The sequence below is a fragment of the Coregonus lavaretus genome, assembly GCF_964263955.1.
Source record: "Coregonus lavaretus genome assembly, chromosome: 17".
Classification (NCBI taxonomy): domain Eukaryota; kingdom Metazoa; phylum Chordata; class Actinopteri; order Salmoniformes; family Salmonidae; genus Coregonus; species Coregonus lavaretus.
Window position 1 is genome coordinate 15,158,745 of NC_140004.1, and position 18,455 is coordinate 15,177,199.

An 18,455-nucleotide genomic window follows, 5' to 3' on the forward strand; every position below is an offset into this window, starting at 1 on the left:
TTTGGTCATGTAGTGTGTGTATACACACACACAGACATATATAAAAAGTGTAAAACAATAATTTAAAAAAAGTATATGGCTCTGCTACCCACTACAAAGACAAACTTCTAAATGATCTCACGCAATGCTTTGACATATGTAAAAATATCTAATTTGTGGAAACTCAAATGGACCACTCCAATGGCACAAGTAAAAAGCTCTGGAAAGCCCCTGGATTTTGTAAGGTGCAGGTAGAGGATCATGACATCAAAGGAGGCCCTAATATGCAAATCATATGACATCTAATTGTCTCAAAACTATAGCCCGGTCTCATCCTCTGATTTTCTTGTTTTTCAGATAAGATGTACAATCAGAAACAGATCAGCATGCTTGAAGCCATAATCAAAGAATGAGAACACATCAATGCTTTCCATCGACCCACGGTAGGCTACCAACATTCTACATTCTATTAGAGACTAATATTAATCACACCCAATGAAAATAATAAATATACAATGCTTGATTTCTACACTTGAGGCCTATGCAGGTCTGGCCAAAGACATGACGTAGTGTGAGATGGTGTGTTCCAGTTACTATCATCTTTCCTGTTGTAACAATTGTGGATTAGGGGATGTGCAATGTTGATTCTTTAAGATGAGTTCAAGGATATTTCTGATGAGTTCTAAGTGTTCCATCTTCACAGGTCGGGGACAGTCAATGTGGAGATGTGGGGTCAAAGCGGTCTGAATGGAACATCAACAGGATCAGGAGTTCCCAAACACCAAGCGCAGCATCACGTCTGGGTTGACTTGCTAACTAACGCTTTCATTATTATTATCCATTCCTTTAGAGTGCCAATGTCTCTCAGGTCACCACTGCTAGGACTCAGCACTCCCATGTTTCTAAGACAGGCGAACTGCAGGAAAGCCTAAGTCAGCTCAGAGCTAATACTAGTCTAGACCGCATTGATCTCAGGAAGCACAGGAAATCAGTCGATCTGAGGAATGGTGGTTTGAAGCCTTAGAAACCTGTTGGCCCACAGAGACCAAGTCTTTTCCAGTGTACTGGCATAACTCCAGGTGAAGTCACATAGTTCCTGTTATTTCATTTAAAACTGAGCCTTCTTCAGACTTTGTACTGCAACCATTGACAAAATGTATGAAATTAAGTTGTTCAAGACTGCTTAACCTTTTGATGTGATGATAAAAGCACCTCGCCTCCTCAGCCCCCACTAGGAATGTGCAAGAGAAATACCACCAGGGCGACAACACATCTCCAGAATTCAGGCGCTTCTATGAGGTGATTCTTGAGGAGCCACAGAGGAGACGTCAAGACAGGCAAAGGCAAGCACCGACAGCCCATTAACAACTCAGTCACAGGTAGTTTGGCTCGCAAGATTCGCAAATGTTGTAATACCTACTTTGATATAAACATGACATCATGGTTGCCCTCCAGATGTGCCCACACGTCAGGAATGTGTGGATATTACAGGGATGTTGAACACCTAGAGACAGCTACATCACGTTGCTGCCTGGAGGTCCCTTGCTGCTCCCCAGACACCCTGCAGCTCCAACTAGAGGTCCTGAGTCTGCAAGGGGAGTGGGGCCAACTGGGTGGGGGTAAGAGGTGTAGCTCACTACCTACAAGACGCACAGTAAAGAAGAGTTGCTTCAAGAGTATGGTGTCAAATGACTCCCATGAGGATGCAGGGTGTGTGAGTAGCAGGAGCTTAGAGGACACAACTACAGACAGTTCAAAGGACACAACAGACTCTTTCTTCATTGCCAAGTGGGATCCAGCCCATCTTAAAGTCACCTTCACACGTAAAGACACAAATGGGCAGCCGAGAAAGAGTGTCCTCCATCCTCTTCTTGAAAGCAGCAAGATTAGAGTCCATCTTCTATTCTTCATAGTGATGTCACTCTACTGTGGGAGGTCTGAGGTTAAATAAAAAGGTATGTCTGCTGTTGTTTCAACATCATGTATGTTTGATCATTTAATTCCAGTACTAGTCATATTGCTTCCCTTGACAACTTCCATTTTTGAAAATATTTTTGGACTTAATTTCTAAATAATTATTTTATTTACAGCTTGCTTCACCACTGACACAAACCAAACAACAGTAGGCCTTCATACATTGACATTCAGACTAGATAGATAGCTGCACTACATATTAAAACATACTTTGAACAATAATTAAGCAAGACTACATATTCATAAAAGTAATAATTGCCACTGAAAAACATTGGCCACTGAACTACATTTGTAAAGCTGGAAGACCGCTTAAAAATAGACAGCTTAAAAAAAACAAGCACTGTGGCCCGTTTGGTCCAGCGGTTACTACCGCTGACCCCGGCATACATGTATACAAATCTGACCCCCCCCCCCACCACCCCCGTCTTTCAAACACTTTACCTCTTCAATAAAGCAACAAAAATTACAAAAGGAGTGGGACTGCCCCACAAAAAATACCTTTAAAAAAATAAACAAGCATTAGAAAACAATCTAAACCTTGACCATAGAGGAAATGGCATTTTGTAATGTTCATTATGCAGTCTTTTTTTGTGGTTTCATGAGCCGACCTCAATTCTATATGAAATATCAGCATCCTTTTTTCAGACCACTGGGTTTCTTTCTTTCGATGCTTCCTACCTCCTCTTCTCTCAAAGTGGTGTGGTTGGCGTGGAGGCTGTAGTGGGCACTGTAACAGGATGGAGCCCCAGGTCCAGAGAGGGGGCTTCATCTGGCTGGGGAGGACTCTTCTTCTGGGCCTCCAGTTTCTCTGTCAGCTGGATGTACAACTCCTTCACCTGGTCACTGCTCTGTGGACACCAGACAAGCACAGAGAACAGAGAATGAGGAATATGGAAACACAATAGAGTTTCCATATGTCACTGACTATGTGACTTGAGCAGGAAAAATTACGGTATAAGCCACAGGTGGAGTTCAGAGTAAAAAAAACAACATGACAACACCTAGTGTGAGCCACCAACAAAAATTATTAATATCAATCACTGAGCTTATGCGGTTAATATAATGTTCTCATGGGGAAAATGCATGATTACATCATTAGTTATTCAGGTGTCTTAATTACATGCATACATCTTTCGGAACCTGTTTCAAGCTACAAAAAAAATTCAAAATGTCAGCTTGCCCACCTGTTTTGGGGGTTCCAGGGTTTTCAGTAAGGTCTCCACACAAGATGGCAAAACTTTGTGGTGAAGGTGAAGCAACAGGCGTAGGGTGTGTCTGTGGACATTCTCTTTACTGGAATACACATAAATATATGTCAGGGAGTTATAGGTTACATGAGATAAGAAAGGCAAAATATATAACCAATTGCACAGGAAGTACAGTATTATTATTTTATTTTTTCTATCTATCTAGCATTCGGAAAGTCTTCAGACCCCTTGACTTTTTCCAAATTTTGTTACGTTACAGCCTTATTCTAAAATGGATTAAATTGTTTTTTCTCCTGATCAATCTACACACAACACCCCATAATGACAAAGCAAAAACAGATTAGTAGAAATTTTCCCACATAAAAAAAACAAAAATGGATATCATTTACATAAGTATTCAGACCCTTTACTCAGTACTTTGTTGAAGCACATTTTGGTAGCGATTACAGCCTCAAGTTTTCTTGGGTATGACGCTACAAGCTTGGCACACCTGTATTTGGGGAGTTTCTCACATTCTTCTCTGCAGATCCTCTCAAGCTCTGCCAGGTCGGATGGGGAGCGTCGCTGCACAGCTATTTTCAGGTCTCTCCAGAGATGCTTGATCAGGTTCAAGTCCAGGCTCTGGCTGGGCCACTCAAGGACATTCAGAGACTTGTCCCAAAGCCACTGCTGCATTGTCTTGCCTGTGTGCTTAGGGTCGTTGTCCTGTTGGAAGGTGAACCTTCGCCCCAGTCAGGTCCTGAGTGCTCTGGGGCAGATTTTCATCAAGGAGCTCTCTGTACTTTGCTCCGTTCATCTTTCCCTCGATCTCGACCAGTCTTCCATTCCCTGCTGCTGAAAAACATCCCCACAGCATGACGCTGCCACCAACATGCTTCACCGTAGGGATGGTGCCAGGTTTCCTCCAGACGTGACGCTTGGCATTTAGGCCAAAGAGTTAAATAATGGTTTTATCAGACCAGAGAATCTGGTTTAGAATCTGGTTTCTCATGGTCTGAGAGTCCTTCAGGTGCATTTTGGCAAACTCCAAGCAGGCTGTCATGTGCCTTTTACTGAGGAGTGGCTTCCTTCTGGCCACTCTACCATAAAGGCCTGATTGGTGGAGTGCTGCAGAGATGGTTGTCCTTCTGGAAGGTTCTACCATCTCCACAGAGGAACTCTGGAGCTCTGTCAGAGTGACGATTGGGTTCTTGGTCACCTCCCTGACCAAGGCCCTTCTCCCCCGATTTTTTGGACGGGCAGCCAGCTCTAGGAAAAGTATTGGTGGAAAATAACCTCTCACTCAACGTCAACAAAACAAAGGAGATGATCGTGGTCCTCTGTAGCTCAGCTGGTAGAGCACGGCGCTTGTAACGCCAAGGTAGTGGGTTCGATCCCCGGGACCACCCATACACAAAAATGTATACACGCATGACTGTAAGTCGCTTTGGATAAAAGCGTCTGCTAAATGGCATATTATTTCAGGAAACAGCAGAGGGTGCACCCCCCTATCCACATCGATGGGACCGCAGTGGAGAAGGTGGAAAGCTTCAGGTTCCTTGGCATACACATCACTGACAAACTGAAATGGACCACCCACACAGACAGTGTGGTGAAGAAGGCGCAACAGAGCCTCTTCAACCTCAGGAGGCTAAAGAAATTTGTCTTGGCACCTAAAACCTTCACAAACTTCACAGATGCACAATTGAGAGCATCCTGTCTGGTTGTATCACCACTTGGTACGGCAACTGCAACGCCCGCAACCGCAAGGCTCTCCAGAGGGTGGTGCGGTCTATACAACGCATTACCGGCGGCAAACTACCCGCCCTCCAGGACACCTACAGCACCCGATGTCACAGGAAGGCCAAAAATATCAAAGGACATCAACCACCCGAGCCACTGCCTGTTCACCCCGCTATCATCCAGAAGGCGAGGTCAGTACAGGTGCATCAAAGCTAGGACCGAGAGACTGAAAACAGCTTCTATCTCAAGGCCATCAGACTGTTAAACAGCCATCATTAGCACATTAAAGGCTGCTGCCTATAGACAGACTAGAAATCACTGGCCACTTCAATAATATCTTGCATTACTCATCTCATACAGTGGGGTAAAAAAGTATTTAGTCAGCCACCAATTGTGCAAGTTCTCCCACTTAAAAAGATGAGAGGCCTGTAATTTTCATCATAGGTACACGTCAACTATGACAGACAAATAGAGAATTTTTTTCTCCAGAAAATCACATTGTAGGATTTTAAATGAATTTATTTGCAAATTATGGTGGAAAATAAGTATTTGGTCACCTACAAACAAGCAAGATTTCTGGCTCTCACAGACCTGTAACTTCTTCTTTAAGAGGCTCCTCTGTCCTCCACTCGTTACCTGTATTAATGGCACCTGTTTGAACTTGTTATCAGTATAAAAGACACCTGTCCACAACCTCAAACAGACACACTCCAAACTCCACTATGGCCAAGACCAAAGAGCTGTCAAAGGACACCAGAAACAACATTGTAGACCTGCACCAGGCTGGGAAGACTGAATCTGCAATAGGTAAGCAGCTTGGTTTGAAGAAATCAACTGTGGGAGCAATTATTAGGAAATGGAAGACATACAAGACCACTGATAATCTCCCTCGATCTGGGGCTCCACGCAAGATCTCACCCCGTGGGGTCAAAATGATCACAAGAACGGTGAGCAACAATCCCAGAACCACACGGGGGGACCTAGTGAATGACCTGCAGAGAGCTGGGACCAAAGAAACAAAGCCTACCATCAGTAACACACTACGCCGCCAGGGACTCAAATCCTGCAGTGCCAGACGTGTCCCCCTGCTTAAGCCAGTACACGTCCAGGCCCGTCTGAAGTTTGCTAGAGTGCATTTGGATGATCCAGAAGAGGATTGGGAGAATGTCATATGGTCAGATGAAACCAAAATAGAACATTTTGGTAAAAACTCAACTCGTTGTGTTTGGAGGACAAAGAATGCTGAGTTGCATCCAAAGAACACCATACCTACTGTGAAGCATGGGGGTGGAAACATCATGCTTTGGGGCTGTTTTTCTGCAAAGGGACCAGGACGACTGATCCATGTAAAGGAAAGAATGAATGGGGCCATGTATCGTGAGATTTTGAGTGAAAACCTCCTTCCATCAGCAAGGGCATTGAAGATGAAACGTGGCTGGGTCTTTTAGCATGACAATGATCCCAAACACACCACCCGGGCAACGAAGGAGTGGCTTCGTAAGAAGCATTTCAAGGTCCTGGAAAGGCCTAGCCAGTCTCCAGATCTCAACCCCATAGAAAATCTTTGGAGGGAGTTGAAAGTCTGTGTTGCCCAGCGACAGCCCCAAAACATCACTGCTCTATAGGAGATCTGCAAGGAGGAATGGGTCAAAATACCAGCAGTGTGTGAAAACCTTGTGAAGACTTACAGAAAACGTTTGACCTGTGTCATTGCCAACAAAGGGTTTATAACAAAGTATTGAGAAACTTTTGTTATTGACCAAATACTTATTTTCCACCATAATTTGCAAATAAATTCATTAAAAATCCTACAATGTGATTTTCTGGAAAAGAAATTCTCATTTTGTCTGTCATAGTTGACGTGTACCTATGATGAAAATTACAGGCCTCTCTCATCTTTTTAAGTGGGAGAACTTGCACAATTGGTGGCTGATTAAATACTTTTTTTCCCCACTGTATGTATATACTGTATTCTATACTATTCTACTGTATCTTAGTCCATGCCGCTCTGACATTGCTCGTCCATTTATGTATATATTCTTAATTCATTCCTTACTTAGATTTGTGTGTATTGGGTATATGTTGTGAAATTGTTAGATATTACTTGTTAGATATTACTGCACTGTCGGAGCTAGAAGCACAAGCATTTCACTACACCCGCAATAACATCTGCTAAACACGTGTATGTGATCAATAAAATGTGATTTTATTTGATTTTAAGAATGATGGAGGCCACTGTGTTATTGGGTCCTTCAGTGCTGCAGACATTTTTTGGTACCCTTCCCCAGATCTGTGCTTCGACGCAATCCTGTCTCGGAGCTCTACGGACAATTCCTTTGACCTTATGGCTTGGTTTTAGCTCTGACGTCCACTGTCAACTGTGGGACCTTATATAGACAGGTGTGTGCCTTTCCAAATCATGTCCAATCAATTGAATTTACCACAGGTGGACTCCAATCAAGTTGGAGAAACATCTGAAGGATGATAAATGGAAACAGGATGCACCTGAACTCAATTTCGAGGTATATATTTTTTTAAATTTGTTTAACTTTGCACACACAAAATAAACCTGTTTTCGCTTTGTCATTATAGGGTATTGTGTGTAGATTGATGAAGAAAAAATGAAATTTTATCAATTTTAGAATAAGGCTGTAACGTAACAAAATGTTGAAAAAGGGAACCCGATGGTCACTCTGACAGAGCTCCTCTGTGGAGATTCTTCCAGAAGGAAAACCATATCTGCAGCACTCCACCAATCAGGCCTTTATGGTAGTGTGGCCAGACAGAAGCCACTCCTCAGTAAAAGGCACGACGGCTCGCTTGGAGTTTGCCAAAAGGCACCTAAAGGACTCTACGGTGGCACCAACCCTACGGTGTAGCATGTTGGTGGCAGCATCATGCTGTGGGGATATTTTTCAGTGGCAGGGACTGGGAGACTAGTCAGGATCAAGGGAAAGATGAACAGAGCAAAATACAGAGAGAACCTTGATGAAAACCTGTTCCAGAGCGCTCAGGACCTCAGACTGGGGCTAAGGTTCACCTTCCAACAGGACAACGACCCTAAGCACACAGCCAAGACAATGCAGGAGTGGCTTCGGGACAAGTCTCTGAATGTCCTTGAGTGGCCCAGCTAGAGCCCGGACTTGAACCCGATCGAGCATCTCTGGAGAGACCTGAAAATAGCCGTGCACGACGCTCCCCATCCAACCTGACAGAGCTTGAGAGGATCTGCAAAGAAGAATGGGAGAAACTCCCCAAATACAGGTGTGCCAAGCTTGTAGCGTCATACCAAAGAAAACTCGAGGCTGTAATCGCTACCAAAAGGTGCTTCAAAGTACTGAGTAAAGGGTCTGAATACTTATGTAAATGTTATGTTTTTTATTTCTAATAATCTGTTTTTGCTTTGTCATTATGGGGTATTGTGTGTAGCTTGATGAGGATTTTTGGGGGGATCAATTTTACAATAAGGCTGTAACGTAACAAAATGTGGGAAAAGTCAAGGTGTCTGAATACATTCCGAATGCACTGTAGTCTTATGACCAAGTATACTTTTTAAAAGAATGTCTTTGGTGGGGTAATTGGTACTACCGAAAATAAATACAACAACTTTGGCAGCCATGCCATTCTAAAGAGGTTTATTCTACCTGTAAGATTCATGGGAAGATCATTCCATTTAATTAGATCTGCTTTCATATTGTTGAGTAATGGAATAAAGTTCATGCATTTGTTGTTTATTGTCACTCATTAAGCATCCTAAGTATTTCATATTTTTTGTGGTCTACTTAAAGGATTGCTGTAGATCTTGAGTTATTATTTTTCCTATTGCCATTATTTCGTTTTTTCCCACGTTAATTTTATATCCTGAGATTTTTTAGTATTCTGAAAATATTTTTTTTATATTAGTCAGGTATATCAGGAGACCATCTGCAAATAAGTTTAGTTTATATTCATGTTTACCAATACCTGTTATGTTTGGGTCCTGTCTAAATCTTTCTACAAGCGGTTCAATTGCCAGTGCAAACAGGAGGGGGGAGAGGGGACATCCCTGTCTTGTGCTCCTTTCTAAAGCAATTTCATTAGATCCTGTATTATTTTATGTCTATTTTTGCTTTAGGACATTTATACAATATTTTTATAAAATGTGTTATTTCAGCTGAAAAGTTGAAAGCTTCCAATGTTTTGAATAGAAAAGGCCATTCAAGACGGTTGAATGCCTTTTTGGCATCAACAGCCATTATTGATAAATCTATAGCTTTGTTTTTTTTTGCGTATTGTGAGTACAGTATTCTACTTCAATGTCACATATTTCATAAATGTGCAGTAAGACTTCCATCGGTTTCAAATGCAGTATTTGCAGTAATCTCCTGTATGTCCCAGGACAAGACAGACCTGGAGAAAGAGGCGAGAAGAAAGCCATCAAACACGGCAGAGCAGAACTCTTCAGTCCCAAACTCATCAGAGAGCAAGGTGAGGTGTCCTGTCAGGAGGTGCAGGAAGATGTCCCCAAAGGCCATGTCGTTGTGGGTCTCCACTGCAGTTAATTGAAAAAACTATGTTGAGAGCCATGTTAACAACAATACACTAACAGTATTTTTTTCCTTCTATTAACCTGTGGCAAAACAAGTGCAGAACCTACCCAAAGCGGGAAGTAACCGTTGTAAGGCATTCTTGTTCCTCTGCTTGGCAATGTGGAGTGTGTAGTACAGACCTATCTCACAAGCCACCCTGTTCTCCTGCAGGTACCTAGGGCAGGGGAGAACTCACTTTATATCAGAGGCTTCTCATTGAAATGCATTAAACACAAATCTCCCATGTACACTGTACATAATATTGACAATTTAAATGCACATGTATATTTTTGAATATCAATACTATGTGTTTTACATTCTATAGTTTTACATGATTATGTTATTAATGTCATCAAACATATATAAAAATGTATTAGAGCCATACAAAGTCTACCAAAGTAACATGTTCCATTCTAACCCCATCCCCTGTGTGACAGCCCATCCCAGTGGTTACTTGTTGAAGGCATCAGGCAGGGCTGTGGGGTAGGTGAGGGAGGTCTTCTCCTCATTGGGGAGCTTCTGTTCTACAGTGAAGGTGTAGTCGTCCACAACTAATGACAACATGGCTGGTAGAAAACGGGTTACAACCTCCAGTTCCTGAGAGGGAAGGAATCAAATATGATGAGTCTCTGCCCTGGCCGGATGTCACATCTACGCCATACCTAGCAGTGGTAATTGTGAAGAGGTTGCTTTCCAGCTCTGCACATCAAACTATTGTTTACTGTGTATCTCATAAGTAATATACTACAGACTCGTAAACTCACTGAAGAAAAACAAATGATTATAAAATAATACTAGTGGAAACATGAAGTGAATGCATACCAATCTGGGCTCTTTAAAGACTTGGCTGTCAATCATATCCCAAGCACCTTGTCCAAGAGACAGCATTCTGAGCAGCAGCATCAGGTCTGGACTGTCCTGTTCATTCACACATAAACATCTCTCTTCAGTAGTGGCAGTAGGTCTCCACATAGCATTGACAGAATATAGAAATGGATAGAAGGAACATAAGGCCATAAACGACAACATTGAATGTCTTACTCTGGGTAGAGCGTCCTGGCTTAGCAATTCCTGCAAGTTTCGGACTGTACTCAAAACCAGGGTGTTACAGGCAAATGGATCACACAGGATCATGGACAGGTCCCTGGAAAGCAAGAAGACCCACTGCGTTTTTGTCACATCTTTTTATGAATCCTACAATCATAAGCCACGTTCAATCACATTTCCTACACTCTTCTTTTCTCACCCAAGTACTTGCTCCTGTCCTTTCTTCACTCCATCCAGAAAACCTTGTAATTCCCGGGCTCGCTTGGCATCCACAAACTTCTCACGGATACAGGCATCCAAGCACCAGGTGAACTGCCAAGATAGACATAAATACAGCACTCTGCCTCAGCATGCAGAACATTCACCAGCGGATTTGTATATATTTGAAATCAATACTATTCCTGTTTCAGTTTGCCTACAGAAGAAGGCAATTCAGATCAGTTGCATTGTCTCTTTCTTAGGAATTGAGCACACCTTATGGCAGGGGTCTACTGAACAGATCTCACTGATGTCCAGGTCATGGAGGGACATGAGCAGCTCTGCACGCAAGGTGCAATAGTGGACGTTGCGCGTACGCAGGAAGAGGGTTCGCAGGAACTGAAGCACCATGTCATACAGCTTCACATTCTTCCCAATCATCTGGGTCAGCTTCAAGACTACCTGTACATAAAACAGAAAAAACACACACAACTCTCTTCTGAGTTTATAGAAAAATGGTTGATAGACTAGGAAAAACTTTTGTTATAATGGGCTCCTGGCCCTAATCAAAACCTTATTGGAATGTGAACAGAATCTATTGGGAGTCAAAAGGTAATGAAAAGGTCCAGATGTACTCGGGTGGCTCACCTCTCCTTGGCGTCTTGCTTTGGGGGAGGGGCTGAAGAAGTTGTGCAGAATAGAGAGATCGCTGCTGAAAAGTGCTGCCTCCTTCTCCACAATATACTGCTTGAGCAGGGGCGAAACCTCATCCCCGAAGAGAGCCTGGTTGTCCTGCCAGATCTGCCTCTTCACCTCAACAGCACAGACCTTATACAGTTCCTTATCAGCCATCACAAGCTTCAGCTTTTTCTCTGGAACCTGTTCATAGGAAGTCAGTCAGGAAATACATTTCAAACACTGAGCTGTGGTAGGACCACAGTGTTTTGAAGAGAGAAAACATGGCCAATGGCAGGTGCAAACAACTATAAAGAGAAAAAGATCTGCGTTGCGGGTTAATGAGGTGCATTCATTAAAAGTACGGTGGAAAGACAGAGACTTGCCTTTGGAAGATGTTTCAGAACCTGCATGACCACTGGCTGAATGGAAGGCATCTTCACCAGCGGAAAACTCTTCTCTAAAAGCTCTTCAAGTTTACCATAACTGTAGAGGGAGGAGGAATAAACAAACAATCATGTCTAACATGTACAACAGTTTACACTGATGATTTCGCTATCCAGACCTGGTGTTTACTAGCTAAGTAGTAGCCAGCTATATACAGTGCATTCGGAAAGTATTCAGACCCCTTCACTTTTTCCACATTTTGTTACGTTACCTTATTTTAAAATTGATTATATTGTCTTTTCCCCTCATCAATCTACACACAATACCCCATAATGACGAAGCAAAAACAGGTTTATATACATTTGTGCTAATGTATTACAAATAAAAACTGAAATATCACGTTTACAAAAGTATGCAGACCCTTTACTTTGTTGAAGCACCTTTGGCAGCGATTACAGCCTCGAGTCTTCAGTATGACGCTACAAGCTTGGCACACCTGTATTTGGGGAGTTTCTTCTCTGCAGATCCTCTCAAGCTCTGTCAGCCATCCGTAGGGATGGTGCCAGGGTTCCTCCAGACGTGAAGCTTGGCATTCAGGCCAAAGAGTTCAATCTTGGTTTCATCAGACCAGATAATCTTGTTTCTCATGGTCTGTGAGTCCTTCAGGTGCCTTTTGGCAAACTCCAAGCAGGCTGTCATGTGCCTTTTACTGAGGAGTGGCTTCCGTCTGGCCACTCTACCATAAAGGCTTGATTGGTGGAGTGCTGCAGAGATGGTTGTCCTTCTTCAAGGTTCTCCCATCTCCACAGAGGAACTCTGGAGCTCTGTCAGAGTGACCATCGGGTTCTTGGTCACTTCCCTGACCAAGGCCCTTCTCCCCCGATAGCTCAGTTTGGCCGGGCGGCCAGCTCTAGGAAGAGTGAAGAGTCTTGGTGGTTCCAAACTTCTTCCATTTAAGAATGATGAGGCCACTGTGTTCTTGGGGACCTTCAATGCTGCAGACATTTTTTGGTAACCCTTCCCCAGATCTGTGCCTCGACACAATCCTGTTTCGGAGCTCTACGAACAATTCCTTCGACCTTGATTTTTGCTCTCACATGCACTGTCTGTGGGACCATATATAGACAGGTGTGTGCCTTTCCAAATTATGTCCAATCAATTGAATTTACCACAGATGGACTACAATCAAGTTGGAGAAACATCAAGGATGATCAATGGAAAAAGGATGCACCTGAGCTCAATTTCGAGACTCATAGCAAAGGGTCTGAATACTTATGTAAATAATCTGTTTTTTATTTTTAATAAATTGGCTAAAATTTCTAAAAACTTGTTTTCGCTTTGTCATTATGGGGTATTGTGTGTAGATTGATGAGGGAAAAAATGTATTTAAGGAAATTTAGAATAACGCTGTAATATAACAAAATGTGGAAAAAATGAAGGTGTCTGAATACTTTCCGAATGCACTGTATACATGTAAAGAGATGTCGCACCGGTCCTCATCCTTGCCCTCCGCGATAGTGGCGACTCGCTCCATCAACTTGTCACGAAGCTCGTCAAAGACAGACTGGTGAAACTCCAACCGAGGAGTCCCGTGAAGGTCCAGAAAGGGAAGAGCGGACTGAAGAGTTGGCAACAAAATGCCATTTTCTGTCTGCAAACACATTATCAGACCGGTGGTGAGATAATAATCAATGCACTGAAATAGTGGTGTTATTAATTTGATAAATCGGAGCAGTGAAATGTTATTGTAATCTATACTCAGGGAGGTTGCTAAGTAGAGGCAAAGTGGTTCAATCTAACTGTTGTGTTAATTAGTTGCGATAATTATAAATTAAGTGGCTAGTTAGCATAGGTCTCGTCATTCAAATAACATTAGCTAATGTTAGCTAACTAGCTTTGTTGTTAGCACGTAGTTAGCTAGCTAGCTCTGAATCGTTTCATGATGAATTTTGTTTACTGATGGAATTTAGTAACTCACTAGCTAAAGTACATGTGTTGGTAAAGTGCTGACAAACATCTATGTGCGCACAGTGTCATTTATCCAAAATACGAAATGCATGACTTCAGAGCACTTTGAATCGTTATACTGCCAGCTGGCTCTGGTCCACACGCCGGGTGCGCACGCATATTTTGGACAAGGCGAACACAAAGAAATGTTCATGAGCGAGGACAGAGAGTTAGAGGTGAAGTGAGAGGGTTTCCTCCACCCAAAATCTGTCAACAAAAATAAGTCCATGAAGTAAGAAATGTTTGCATAGAGGTCAACGAGTGTTGAATTTGGTCAACAAAAAAATGTAATTGCTACTTTGCTACGTGAGGCTTATTTTTAATCGAATAGAAGTTTCGATATTTTATCGAAAGCGCTATGAATAAGTGTAGAAAGGGAGAGTAGGAAGGTAAATGGAGTCCCTTGAGAAAGCAAGAAACAGATGCATGTCAGGAGAAGTGCAGTATTATCATAAGGAAACTTATACCTGGATGACTGAGGAGGATTTAGGGAAAAAGAGAGGCAGAGGAGGTCTAAGAGAGAGAGGGAGGAAGACTGTGAGCTTGAGCCAGTTAAAAATGGAAGAAAAAAGGGAGAAGGTTTGTTAAAGAAGAATGGTAGGAAATGTAAGCAAAGTGAGCTGAAGACAGGAGGAGAAATGGAAGTGAATGAGGGTGAAGTATCGGAGGTGGAAGGTGTGGTGAAGTACTCGGAGCCTGAGGATTGCACAGAGGATTGCAAATCGGAGGGCCTGTTGTCTGGACCTCTGGCAGTCTCTATGGGGGTGCCACAGGGTTCAATTCTCGGGCCGACTCTATTCTCTGTGTATATCAATGATGTCGCTCTTGCTGCTTGTGACTCTCAGATCCACCTCTACGCAGACGACACCATTTTGTATACATCTGGCCCTTCATTGGACACTGTTAACAAACCTCCAAACGAGCTTCAATGCCATACAACACTCCTTCCGTGGCCTCCAACTGCTCTTAAACACTAGTAAAACTAAATGCATGCTCTTCAATCGAACGCTGCTTGCACCCGCCTGCCCGACTAGAATCACTACTCTCGGCGGGTCTGACTTAGAATATGTGGACAACTACAAATACCTAGGTGTCTGGTTAGACCGTAAACTCTCCTTCCAGACTCACATTAAGCATCTCCAATCCAAAGTTAGATCTAGAATCGGCTTCCTATTTCGCAAACAAAGCCTCCTTCACTCATGCTGCTAAACTGACTATCCTACCGATCCTTGACTTCGGCGATGTCATTTACAAAATAGCTTCCAACACTCTACTCAGCAAATTGGATGTAGTCTATCACAGTGCCATCCGTTTTATAAAAAAAATAAAAATAATATGCCATTTAGCAGACGCTTTTATCCAAAGCGACTTACAGTCATGCATGCATACAGTTTTGTCACCAAAGCCCCATATACTACCCACCATTGTGACCTGTACGCTCTCGTTGGCTGGCCCTCACTACATATTCGACGCCAAACCCACTGGCTCCAGGTCATCTATAAATCCCTTCTAGGCAAATCCCTGCCTTATCTTAGCTCATTGGTCACCATAGCAACACCCACCCGTAGTATGCGTTCCAGCAGGTATATCTCACTGGTCATCCCCAAAGCCAACACCTCCTTTGGTCGCCATTCCTTCCAGTTCTCTGCTGCAAATGACTGGAACGAACTGCAAAAATCTCTGAAGCTGAAGACTCTTATCTCCCTCACTATCTTAAAGCATCAGTTGTCAGAGCAGCTTACCGATCACTGCACCTGTACACAGCCCATCTGTAATTAGCCCACCCAACTACCTCATTCCCATATTGTTATTCATTTTGCTCATTTGCACCTCAGTATCTCTATTTGCACATCATCTTCTGCACATCTATCACTCCTGTGTTTATACTAAATTATAATTGTAATTATTTCTGCACTATGGCCTATTTATTGCCTTAACGCCATAACTGAATACATTTGCACACACTGTATATAGATTTTCTATTGTGTTATTGACTGTACGTTTTGTTGATTCCATATGTAACTGTGTTGTTGTTGTTTTTTTCCGCACTGCTTTGCTTTATCTTGGCCAGGTCGCAGTTGTAAATGAGAACTTGTTCTCAACTGGCTTACCTGGTTAAATAAAGGTGAAATAAATAAAATATAAAAGGGTCAGGATGAAGATGAGTCTGTGACAGTAGGAGTGACGTTTTTGGAAAAAGTGGACCCTTGCCTTTTGGCTGATCCATTTGGGGTTTCAAGATGGGTGAAAAAAGCGTTGGGTAAAGTGGCATCGTGAGGGTAACCAGAAGTGGTCTAGTGATAATTGTTTGGGTTTCTGTTGGTCAGAGAGAGAGAAGGTGCTCAGATTTAGACAAATGGGGGAAAGAATGGTGAATTGTTTCGTTCTCAAGAAAAGGGCACCATTGAAAGGAGTGATTACTGGGGTAGCAGTAAATGTAAAAGTGGACCAACTGAAGGGGAAGATTCCCGGTGTGTGTGATGCTCGTCGTTTGGTGCGACACAAACAGGGGGGCGAGAGTGGAGAAACAGGGGAGTCATTGTCTGTTCTTTTGAGTTTTGAAGTTGAGTCTGTCTGATAAAGTGAAGTTAAGTTATAAGTTATCCTGTACGAGCTTATGTGCTGAACACATTACGATGTTACAGGTGTCAAACTTATGGGCATGTGGCAGCAGTGTATAGGAGGGAGGTTCCAAGGTGTGAGAAGTGTGCAGAAGGGCATGAGACAAAGGAATGTGTAGCATTGGGGAAAGTAGTGGTATGTGCTAATTGTAGGGGTGCCCATGGGGCTGGGGATCAGAAATGTCCTGTGCGAGAGAGGCAGGTTGAGGTTTCCAGGGTAAGAGTAGTGAAGAAGTTGTCATATGCTGAGGCAGTGAAGAAAGTAGAGGAAGATGGGTCAAGGGGGAGGAGTGGTGAGAGTAGTAGAGATGTACCAATGCAGAGGGATAGGCCAAGAAGTGATATATGTTTCAGTAAGACTGGATTTTTAGCATTTATAGCAATGGTTATTAATTGTACAGCAGGGATGGAATGTAAGTCTAAGAAAATTGAGGTTGTGGTGGCAGCTGAAGAGAGGTATTTGGGTGTGTGAGACTTGACATCAGAAGAGTTACAGGGAGTGTTAAGTGGTGATGTTCCATCATCTCAGGTTGAGGGCATGAGGTAGGAATGAATATTTTTAAATAGTGGAGTGGGGTGATGTTAATTATTAATAATAATTTTGAATTTGTGAGTGTAGTGTTAAAAGATAGGGTATTTCTTTATTTAATTTTCCAAGCAAAATATAAGGGAGTTGTATACCAGTCTAGTAGGTGGTGGTAATGCAACAAATTGGATGCCAACCGCCGTTAAACCTCATCGAAGAAGAAGTCCAAGATGTCTGGCCGTTGTTTTCAAGGTAATCTACTCACGTTCGCATACGAGGAATCGATTATTTTGGAGTTTAGTAACAAAACCTACATGTACGCAACTATAGGGCAAAACAGATGGGGCTGGCTTAGATTGTTGACATGTAAACTATATTTCGTCCCATGTTTTTTGCAACAAATACATTTGAACAATGAGCACTTGTCTCTCAAATACATCGTTACTGTTGCTGGTTAGCGAGCTATCAAATGTTTGACATATTAACATGAAATCTGTCAAAACAAGACATGGTATCATGAACAAGATGAAACGAGTCACATACGATTCCCTACATGGCCGTTTCATTTAATCGTTGGTAGCTATCTGGCCATCCAGAATCACAACTACTCATGGACTTCTGCCCCCATTGAAGTGTGCGCATCGTGTTTTGTGACGTTGTCAGCTAATCCATCTATTGGCCTATCTTCATACTGTACTGCCTTTGCTTTGTTGTCACTGAAATTGTTGGCTGCAACTGTTTTAAAACCGGTTATGAAAGTAGAGGGCTTTATGTTTCTAGAACCATAACGCGATTGAGAATCGATTCATAGTGGAGTATTTGGCTGCCAGAGCCAATTCGCCTAAATAGGACACTTGAAATAGTAACGTTAGGCTCATTTAGTGCATTACTGTATTGCTAACGTTGTTTTAATGACATAGCCGTACGTTAACGAACCGCTTAAATTAGAATGATCGTCAATAATCAACACACCGTTAGCTTGAACCACTTTGTCGATCCGCTAGTATCATCATGTTTAGCTGTTGTTAGCTTGCTAGCTAAAGGTAGTTAGCTAGCTTACCTGAAACTGGTCAATGGCTTTCAGAGGCTCTGTGCAGTTGGTCAGTGTTTCTTTTAGATCCTCGCCATTGGATATCCCAAGCTCAGGCAGGCCCGCAAACATTTTCTATTTTGTATAATATAATTGCACATATGTTTAATTAAAGAAACATAGAGCTAATAATACGATATATTCGTAAACTAATGACTACAAGTTCGCTACTTTCTTTCTTCTTGGCTAACGACGCACGCTTCCTGTAAGCAGTGCACCCAGTAAAGAGGCCGATGTGCACAAACAATCCGAAGCGCAATTAGTTACGCTTCTCCATATAATTACATATTGGAAGTCGGATTTAGTGTATCATTTCAAGAATACAACATTAAATCAGGGACATGAACAAGACCATCTAAGTTTCAAGGACTCTATGAAGTGATTTAGCAATAAAAAAACTATTTAATAAAGCAAAATGTAAAAATGTCACCGCAATGTCATAACATTTATATG

The 18,455-nt window shown here is 42.5% G+C and overlaps 1 protein-coding gene across 1 annotated transcript; it reads right to left on the reverse strand.

Annotated features, from left to right (window-relative positions):
* Nucleotides 1–1,931: 1,931 nt before the first annotated feature.
* On the reverse strand, nucleotides 1,932–18,218 carry LOC311144800 (negative elongation factor B-like). Its single transcript, XM_084180939.1, has 13 exons — nucleotides 17,973–18,218; nucleotides 13,249–13,409; nucleotides 11,758–11,857; nucleotides 11,345–11,575; nucleotides 10,973–11,158; nucleotides 10,698–10,810; nucleotides 10,493–10,595; nucleotides 10,274–10,369; nucleotides 9,906–10,048; nucleotides 9,520–9,626; nucleotides 9,273–9,414; nucleotides 3,138–3,246; nucleotides 1,932–2,801 (listed from the first exon to the last, which is right to left on the reverse strand). Exons 1-13 carry the CDS (start codon nucleotides 18,072–18,074, stop codon nucleotides 2,643–2,645), a joined length of 1,752 nt encoding a protein of 583 aa, XP_084037065.1. The 5' UTR covers nucleotides 18,075–18,218; the 3' UTR covers nucleotides 1,932–2,642.
* Nucleotides 18,219–18,455: the final 237 nt, after the last annotated feature.